Genomic DNA, 11,127 nt, shown 5'->3' on the forward strand with positions numbered 1-11,127 from the left:
ACATATATATACACACATATATATATATTATATATACATATATATATTATATACACATACATATATATATATATATATATATATATATACATTTATATATATATGTATACATACACACACACACATATATATATACATATATATCTATACATATATATGTATACATACACACACACATATATATATATATATATACATATATGTATACATACATATATATGTATATATATATATATATACATATCTATACATATATATGTATATACATATCTATACATATATATGTATACATACATATATATCTATACATATATATGTACACGTACACACACACACACACATATATATATATACACACACACATATAGAGAGAGAGGTAGACATATGCACACACACATATATGTATGCTTCTGGACGTATGCAACAGATGTCCCACAATTAAAACAGCATTTAACTGTTTAATTAATACTCTTTAAATTAAATGCCATCTTTCATGCGGAACACCATGCTTCTAACATGAACTAATGCATATTTATATTAGCATTTGTGTGTGTATGTGTATGGGTGTATATGTATGTCCGTGTGCCTATGTGCATGTGCACATGTGTAATAAAGATTAAACGTTCGTTATTTCAGGTAAATGAATACTTATTTACATTACACCAAAAGTCAAGTCCATGACTGTTTTTGTGGTTATTGTTGTTGTTAATGACGGTGGTGGTCATAGGTGAGGGAGGAGATAAAATAAAGAAAGATAACAAAAATAAGTGCTCAGATGATGAAGATTTCTTGGAGTATTGATTCAGACTGGATTTATGGATGTTCACGCAATATTTAATGTTATTCAATGGTAAAACTTCCAGGTGGTGTTTTGTTCTCAGTCAGGCTGAAAAAAATATATGTATGTATAATAAATATTATATATGTATGTATATCAATGCATATTCTTTTATTTGTTTCAGTCATTTGACTGCAGCCATGCTAGAGCACCGCCTTTAGTCGAACAAATCCACCCCAGGGCTTAATCTTTGTAAGCCTAGTACTTATTTTATTGGTCTCTTTTGCCGAACTATTAAGTTACAGGGACATAAACACACCAGCATCAGTTGTCAAGCAATGGTGGGGGGACAAATACATACATATATATATATATGGTCTATGCTAGTCCACTTATGCATGCCTTTTCTTCATTGGACACTAAGCTCTGCTTGTGAAGACTTGTTAAGGCAAGTGAAATCGAAATCAAACTCGGTGACTGGCATCCGTTGCTAGTGGCGCGCTAAGAGTACCATACGTGTGAGATCGTTGCCAGAGCAACAAGCTGGCCTTCGTGCTGATGGCACGTTAAACATGCCATTCAAGCGTGATCGTTACCTGTGTCGCCTTACTAACACTTGTGCTTGTGGCACGTGAAAAAACATTTGAGCAAGGTCATTGCCAGTGCCGCGGGACTGGCTCCTGTGCAGGTGGCACATAAAAAGCACCATTTGAGCGTGGCCATTGCCAGTACCACCAAACTGGCCCTCATGCCGGTGGCATGTAAAAACACCCACTACACTCTCGGAGTGGTTGGCGTTATGAAGGGCATCCAGCTGTAGAAACTTTGCCAGATCAGATTGGAGTCTCGTTCGCCAGACCTCAGTCAAATCGTCCAACCCATGCTAGCATGGAAAACGGACATTAAATGATGATGATGGTGATGATGATACATACATACAATAGGCTTCTTTCAGCCCGAGGTTGTGGTAGAAGATGCTTGCACAAGGTTCCATGCAATGGGACTGAACCCAGAACCATGTGGTTGGGAAGCAAGCTTCTTACCATACATACACATTATATATATATATATATGTATGTGTGCCTATATATATGTATATATACATATATATAGCTTGGATGTTTTGTTTATCTCCCCACTGGCAAAATAAACAATAATGATTTTTGTGCCAAAAGCAAATATGAAACATATACTGCAGTATACTTTGTTCCAACAGAACATTTACATTTAAGTGGGAATAAACATTACCACTCAGTATTAAAATTGTCTCTGTTGCTAACATATATATACATTTTTTTTAACAAGCTCATTGGCTAATCATGACACCATTACCTGCCCTTGCACTGCTCTTCTATATATCATTGGCAAGGAAATGAGTCACTGCTATTTCTAGCAGTGGAGCATTCCTCATTGACAAGACCGATGACAGTCAAAATTACATCCCCACTAGCGATATAAGCAAGAGGGCATTCTGTACCAAAAGCCAATATGAAACTTTCTCTCGTGGCATCTTCTGCAGTATAGTTTGTTCTGACTGAACAGCCATGTCTAAGTTGGAATAAATATCACCTCATGGTATTAATACTGACTAATAGACAGATAGATAGATAGATAGATAGAGAGAGAGATAAATAGAGATAGATATAGATAGATAGATAGATAGATAGATAGATAGATAAATGGATTGATGGATGGACGGACGGACGGACACACACACAATGTGTGACAGAACATTGCATGTGATTCTGTTGAAAAGCTAGATTAGCAGATCCTAAGGGAATATGTTTCTAACAGGAATCAAAATATGACACAATTGAAATTAAAGATTAAATTATAAAACACATTCAAGTTTGAAGCAAGAGAATGAAAAGTAGTTGATAGTTTGTCATTTCATGAACCAGAAAAGAGAATACAGATGGCATTTATTTCTGGTCTTTATGAAATTAATCTTTCCATAATCATGTTACTAAGAAAATACATTACCTGTATGATTCAGTTTGCTTTTAAAATCATCAAGTTTTTGGATGGATTTAGTAAAATAACTTTGTCATTATTATGTTTGTGTTTTGATACTCAAGAATTTGATGGAAGGTCTAATTTAATTATGAACGCAACATAATGAGAGGAACTGCATCAGAACTTAGAGGCAGGTTCACTTGCAGTTATATCAAAATTCAATTCAATTCTTATTGGCTCAAAAAGCAAAAGGAAGGCCATGTAAGGGGACAGGGAGGGTGGTCATACAAAGAGTTCAGGCCAGTTCTGGTCAAGAGAGACTTTGAACTGAGTGGTCGTCGGCATCTTCACTATCTATAAAATCAGAAAAGAGTTTCTCCCCAAACAGAGCACCAATCTATAACTGCATGTAACTTTAATAGAAGTTCTGGTAGATCCCTAGTTATTACTAACAGCTCACTTTACTGAGGCACATGGTATAAAATGACCTGCCTGCATTGAAACAGAATAAAAAGGCCTGAAGTGGAATCAAGCATATCAATAAAGAATTCATGGAGGAAAAAACCCATATCCATTTTACCTTCAAATATATAAAAGATTTTGTATATTTAATTCCTGTAACAATAATTGAATCCCATGAGAACCTTTTTAATTGGGTTTCCTATTCTGAAGTTATACCATGTGTATCCTCATTTTAAAATTGGTACACTGTGTCCTTGGGTGTCATGAGAAAACTGGAAGGATTGATAACATGAAGGATATCCAACCATGAAACACTGCCTCAGAACAACTAACTAATACCAGCGCAGAAGAACAGTTGTAAAACTTTGATAAATTCCTATTTGGAAGTTAGGAGTTTTATTTGTATTTTAAAACTGCTGGTTATTTGGAGTGGCAAATACAACATAATGGGTTACAGTGGACAAGTGGTAGTGAGAAGGAAATGGTGATTGTGTAAAAGATAAGCTACCTAGGAGCTTAAGCTAAGCAAAGATCTAGAAAACTGGAAGTTTTCTTGCAAAGATGAATGGCTAAATATTGAAAGTGTCCTGCAAAGATGAATAATTCTTAAATCGGAATGATTCTATCTCAAAGGCTTCCTGCAAATATGACTCATATTGTCTTGAAGTTTCCCTGCAAACAAGAATGTCTCTAACTGGAAGTTTTCCAGTAAACATGAATGTTTTCTAACTGAATGTTTCCTGAGCAAACACAAATGGTTTACATGAGACATAGCTTCTGAAAATATGAATGGCCCCGTGTGGAATTTTTGTAAGACCAAATATAAATCTACAGCAGGTACAGTATAACAATGGTACACTAAATGTCACTCTTGTGAAAATCCTGAAATCTTTACAAAGATGAATGGTCCTATTGAGAAATAACACCTGAAAATATGAATGGCCTTGTGCAACATTTCCTAAGACTAATAATAAATCTAGTGCAGATGGTGTTGTGCTGAAGAAATGTCACACTTGCAAAAATTGTGAAATCGTGAAATGGTGAGAGCAGTAATAAATTTATCTATGTAATGTTAGAAGGAGAAAAACTTGATAAGTCAGTTTTTGCATCTGTGGAAGCATCTGTTGCTCTGTTGCATGTATTGGAAGAAGCATCTAATTTGAATCTATTTTCTATGGAGTGTATAAGACGAAGAAGGGAAGGAAATAAGAAAATATATTTAATGTAAAAATGAAAACAAACAAAAACAAGAAAGGTAAGAATAAAAAAAAAACTAAAACGTGAATTCACTATAAAAATTATTTTTAGACGTTGGATGACTTACCAAAGTTTTGTATGGATTATTATCTGATAAAATATAGGAAACAAATAAAAAAAAAACAAAATGAGTGTCCATATCAAAATTAGAATAAATACAAATTTACATAACTGTGTGTGGGTGTGTGTGTGTGTGTATATATATATATATACATATATATATATATATATACATATATATATACATATATATATTTACATATATATATACATATATATATATATATATATATATATACATATATGCATATATATATATACATATATATATATATACATATATATATATATATATACATATATATATATACATATATATATATATATATGCATATATATACATATATATATATACATATATGTGGGTTTGCATAATACACATACATTACATTTATATATGTATGTAATATGCACATACATTTATATATATGTGTGTGTGTACATACGCATTGTGTTACTGCAGTTTTGCAGTGTTTTAAAACTGTTTTTAGATGATATTTGAATAGTTGAAGATTTTTGTAAGCCATGCACATAATATTTTAAACAGATTGTTTAAATGTATATGTACATGTCTATGTATGTATCTATGTGTGTATATGTACATTCATACTAGAATATCTAAATTCTTCCTAAATGTTTATTTCTTGTCTCCGCTCATGTAGGTACTAATATATTTAATGCATTGCAAATCTTCTGACTGATAGATGATTGATGTTTGCTATTCCATTATATGCTGTATCGTGTCTCAAGCATAAAATGACTTTACTGAAGCCTGGACATAAAATACTAAGCAGAAAACAGGTATGGTGTTCAAAGCTTTATAGAGTATACACATGTTTCATCAGAAGGTCAAAATAATTACACAACAGTAGTAGTAACATTATGCAATCATGCATTTCACCTCTGCATTGTACTACACTAGGTGTTGGATTGGACTGTGGAACCCACAACTGAATCTGATTCTGGCTACATGACACACTATATATATGTACATCTATATATGTATCTAAATATATATGTATGTAATATGTGTGTTTACATATTAGTGAGAAATAACAAAGGGACACAAATTACATAATTAAATTTATTAACTTGCAGCTGTTTCACCGAAGTCAGCAAAACAATTCCATGCAATGGGTAGTGCTCTATATTTGCTTAGTATCATCACTGCCTACTTATTTTTACAAACAAATGGTTGACAGGGACTTGGAAGTGTTCAAGCTGATCACATGTAGAACTTAGAATCTACTGTCAACCTTTCCTTTGTAAAAATACCTCCAAGATACTACATATATTTTTTGAGTGCTTATGTCATGCTCTATTATTTTCTAATCATGACTGACTTAATTAGCAAACTAATTATTTTGTTGCTGCAGCTGTTTTTTCCCCCATCCCAGCCCCCAGTCATATTGACCATTATCAAGCAGACCTATGATCAAAGGCACTCCAGCTGTGACCAACCTGGCATTATAGGAGTACAGTAGGAACTTCATTTTTCCAATGTATCCTTTTTTGGTAGTCAAGACAGTTGGGTGCAATTTGAGGGTGATTAAGCTGCTATTTCTAGTAGGTCTACAAGCAACTGAACTGAAGTCCTCTTATTAGCACATATTTGTGTATTGTTAAAGGATTAAGCTTTGTCCACACTGAAGAAGGAACAATTCACCGTCGTTGTTTTAATGTCCCCTTTTCTATGCATACCAGAGTCAGATAGAATTCAATGACATAGATTTTCAATAAATCTGTCACCAACCCTAACCTCTTTCCAGGTAGGGTAATATTTTCCCAAGGCCAGACATGTTTTCATGGAAGACTGAAAATGGATGGCATTGCTTGTATGGTGATGATGTTTGCTAACAACTTTCATATAATGTCAAGACAGAGACACAACACACACACACAGACCTATACATACAACAGGCTTCTGTGAGTTTCCATCAATCAAATTCCCTCTCAAGGCTTAGTTCTATAGTAGAAGACACTTGCTCAAGGTGCCTTGTGGTGGGATTGAACCTAAAACCACATGGCTGAAAAATGAACTTAATTACACAAAACTATTGAACTTTACACAATCTATTTTCTTACTGGTTCTGTCAATGGGCATTGACCATACTGGAGCATCACATACAATACAGGTAACTGTATTGAACCAAAAACTTGTGAACCGATACTTATATTAATGAGTTTAGAAGGATTAAGGCAAAATCAACCTTGGTGAGAATTGAGTTCAGAATGTACCACTCTATGGATTCTGCAAAGTACCACCTTAAGTTAAGTTCAAGGTTCAATTTTCTTTTTCACAGCTTGTGTTGTTATTGTTATTTAGTCACAGTTGAGTCCAGTCAAACAGGTCTATGGTTAAAGGAGTTTCACAAGTGAGCCTTCACCATCTTGTTGTTTAACTTCAGGTCAGCTCTGATGAAGTTGACCTATAATCAGAGGTGCTCCAACTGTGACTGTTCGGTCTTGCTGATGTTTAGCCCCAGGTCAGTACTGATCAACCAGACATGTGATCAAAAGTTGTTCCAGCTGTGATCATTCTGTCTTGTTGCTGCTGTTTAACCCCAGATCAGCCTTGATCAAGCAGACCTATTAATCAAAGGTGTTCTTTCTCATCATTTAAAAAATTTCTTTCAAACATCGATCTTTTCTTTTTTTAAAACACTAGAGAAATATTTAATGAAGATTTGACAGCTATTTTTAGCAGGCCAAGTAGTCACATATAGGCTCCCTTGCTGGCTTGGTGATATGGTTATTATGGTTTAGCTGCAGTTCAGCTTATACTGAGTTTCTTAAAATGAAAGGCATTCCAGCCATGACCAGCCCGTCTTTTTTTTTTGTTCACACAATATATCAAGAACTCATGTTTCTCTTCTTTCTTTATAAGATGATAGAGCAGGATAAATGAGTGGCTGCTATTTCTAGAAATTCAACAGAGCATGTAATGAATGCTTGTCTTGTACCTAGGATTAGATTGATGAGGCTGCAAATTTAGATATCTGCAGGCAAATTTCTACTGTTGAATCCAATAACTTTCTCCATCCCAAATGCTATTTTCTGCTACTCTGAGTTTAGAAATGATGGCCATAAAAATGTTCTGTTATTTCAGTAAAAACCAAAAAGAAAATTACTCTTTGAAGAATTGCGCAAGTTTCTTGATTAATTACCAAAGAAATATTAATTAAAGGTAGCTCGGATTTTTCAACTGAAAAACAGAATCTTGACAATAAGGGCCCTATTAACCCTTTAGCAATCATTACCTTGTAACTTTGAGATTTTGATGACATGAATGTTGATTTTTAGAATGACATTGTAGCGTAGGTGTGAGATGCCAGATCTGGTCAGTTTTGGACATAAAAACAATGTAGAATATTTGGGCCAGATATGGGCAGTTTGAATGTTCAAGGGTTAAGTACTTTTTTATACTTTAACATGGATTGGTTTCAGCCACTGAACTTTAGCTAAACTAGAACACATCATTTTCTGTGATACAATTACACCACACCCTCCCTCTCTCCCAGAAATTATTATATCAAAAGGTTCGCTCATTTTATGGGCTGGAACTCATTTTGTTAACATCAGAAGGATGAAAAGAACAAGTCAACCAGGGTAGAAATTGAACTAAGAACATAATAAAATACCACAAGTCTTTTTCTCTGACACTCTCCTGATTTTGCCAACCACCTGTCGATTTCATACTCAATGAATCACCATGAAACACACTGGTTTGACAGCAGTCCAGCTATTTCCTTAAGAAAAATATTATTTAAATTGTAACAGTTTAGAAACTTCAAGATAAGAAATAAATTATTTTTAACAGTTAAACTTGAAATAGACAAAATTATAAATAATCCTTTCTACTAAAAGTACAAAGCCTGGAATTTTGGGGGAAGGGGATAGCTGACTATATCGGCCCCAGGGCTCAACTGGTACTTTTTCCATCAACCCTGAAAGGATGAAAGGCAAATTTGACCTCAGCGGAACACAAACACAAACAAAATGCCCTCTAAGCATTTTGTCTGGTGTGCTCATGATTCAGTCAGCTCATCACCTTATTATAAAGTTATAAATAATAATGTGTGAAATGTTGGCCTAAAAAAAAGGGCCTTGAATGGAAAAAAAGTGAAAGGATGCCAATAGGATATGAATTCACATCTTCTGCAAACATAACAAATGTGCTAACCATGAGCAGCCTTTGACTTTTTTTTCCATCTAAGGGATTTCTTAATCCAATATCCTATACATTTATGATTCGTTTACTGGTTTCAGTCATTAAACTGCAGCCATGCTGGCACACCACCTTTAAGAATTTTAGTCAAACAAATAGACTCCCCCGCCAGTACTTTTTTTTTTAGTTCACGCCTCTCCCCACCGTACTACCTTTGCAAACCACCTGGGGACCACAGACCCCAGGTTGGGAACCACTGCTTCAATATAATGATTAGTAAGTCTGTCATATTCACATAAGATGTGGGTTCAATTTCCATGGGTAGTCTCTGAAATTTTACCACTCAAGGTTTTTTGTTTTTTTAACCCTATATTCTAAACACTTATTTATCTACTTCAAGTTCCACCATTAAAAATAATTTAATTTACTCTTTAAAAATAAAAAAAATACTTATATTAAGGAAAATGTCAAATGTCTCAAATTAACCTTGAACCAGGGTTTTATGATCTATTCATTAAGAAAAGAAACATTTTTCAAAAAAAAAAAGCCAAAGTTTGTTTTTTCTGTTGTTTTTGCGTTTTCATTCTCATCTTTTTTTTTTTAAATGAAATGTTTTTAATACAATTTTACATGAGGTTTTATTACAATAATTTAATCTTGACCATTGCAATTATTGAGGGAAATTCATCTAAATTCAATTCAGCAGGAATGATTTTTTTTTTCTTCTTTATCTCTTAAGAAATTTCTTCAAATGGAATGAGGAAAAATAAAAAAAAAATTTCCCTGTTTTTGTTTTTCTTTTTGTTAATTTTATTTATTTAAGTTTTTTAACACATATACACACATACTCGTACACACATATACATACACACATGCGTGATTGCACGCCTTATCACAACTTTACTGAATTCAAACATGAAGGTTTTGTTAATAATGGAAAAAAAGGGAAAACAGGGAAGAACAATACATTAAGAAAATCCCTTTCCATGCAAATATACATACATATATATATATACAGGTACATATGTACATATATACACATAAGTACACATACACACACATGTATGTATGTATATATATATATATATGTGTGTATGTATGTGTATGTATATGTATGTATGTATATACATATATATATATATGCGTGTGTGTGTGTACATATATATTAGTAATTATTTATACACAAATAAAAACAATCTTGTAAAAAGTAATGGTTGAAAGATTAAAGAAAAAAACTCAAGAAAACAGAGCATCCTTAAAATATAATGGTTTCTTCCTCAAGATGTGAAAACAGTAAATAAAAAAAGAAAAAAAAAATGAAGGAAAAATAATAAAAGAAATGAATTAAATTAATAATAATATTTTCAAGAAAATGCCACATAGTTTGAAATATTGTCTTTGGATGTGTGTGTGTGTGTGTGTGTGTGGATGTTTGTATGTGTGTAAGAGAGAGGGATAATTAAGGAAACATTAATCTATTATGTAATTAGCATTCAGAAAGTGAGAGTGGAGGTGAAACAAAAACGAAAATTTAAAAAACAAAAACAAAACAAAACAAACGAGAAAAAAATTAACCTTTCTAAAATGATATTATATATGCGTTATGATTTCAATTGTAATATCTTAATGGGATATGATATTAAAAATCATAAGCGCCAATAGAAAATATGGGTGAGGGTAAAAAGCAACATGATTACTTGACGGCACTCAAATAATGTATCTCTTATCAATATAACCTGATGGCCGGCCCTCCATAGTATAACTGATAAATCAGTTACTCAGCAAATAAGAGATATGCAGTTTGAGTCCTGTCTATGTGCCATTTGCTCTTTTTTATTTTGCTTCTAAAATTGGTACCTATAATGTCTAATAATAATTTAGTATTAGCTGGAATTAGCCATTTTACAGCTACATATTCTGTTACCAAATTACAGTCCTTTTCTTTAACATTTTTGTCTTATGAAATTAATCAACATTTTTAAAATTCAAACTGGGTTTTTTTTCTGTATTTCATTACTTGTTTTGCAACTATTTTTCTGTTGAAATATGTTGCTTTGTTTCAATTCTTTTGGAAAATAACGAAGAATTTAGTAAAATCACATTGTTCTTTTTAACATGATGTTTGAAGCATAAATTTGCAAAAAATTTTAAAGGAAGATTTTAATTCAGATAATTTCAAATCAGAAATTTTGTTAACATAGAACCAGGAGTAGGGAGGGGTCAGGGGGAATTGTGTCAAAAGGGTTAATCTACTTTGTGATGGGCATGATATAAGAAAAACATTTTTCTTGAAGAAGTTTATTTGGGAGGGACATAATACTCAACAGCTTACTCCTATCATTTTTCTCTTCCCACCCTTCCTATCAAGCAATACTTCCCATCTCATGTGATTAATATGTAAAGCCAGCAACAAATTATAATCACCAGAAGGCTTTTGGATTAGTCT

General features: G+C 32.9%; 1 protein-coding gene across 8 annotated transcripts in view; it reads right to left on the reverse strand.

The window, feature by feature from the left end:
• Positions 1-330: 330 nt before the first annotated feature.
• The window catches only part of LOC115220012 (sodium/hydrogen exchanger 9), a 230,565-nt gene continuing 219,768 nt past the window's right edge, over positions 331-11,127 (reverse strand). For 5 of the 8 annotated variants that reach the window (XR_005002216.1, XR_005002215.1, XR_005002212.1 and 2 more), the window contains 2 exons: positions 4,521-4,543; positions 331-886 (listed from right to left, as the gene is read on the reverse strand). Coding sequence is in view for 3 of the 8 variants with exons in the window: in XM_029790317.2 (XP_029646177.1) it covers positions 878-886; positions 4,521-4,543 (32 nt within the window). In the remaining 5 variants the exon portion in view is untranslated. Of the gene's footprint in view, positions 887-4,520; positions 4,544-4,627; positions 4,653-11,127 lie in introns of those variants that run through there. The other 3 variants (XM_029790315.2, XR_005002213.1, XM_036509637.1) reach the window with 3 other exon arrangements.

The sequence above is a fragment of the Octopus sinensis genome, linkage group LG15 (assembly GCF_006345805.1).
Source record: "Octopus sinensis linkage group LG15, ASM634580v1, whole genome shotgun sequence".
NCBI lineage: Eukaryota > Metazoa > Mollusca > Cephalopoda > Octopoda > Octopodidae > Octopus > Octopus sinensis.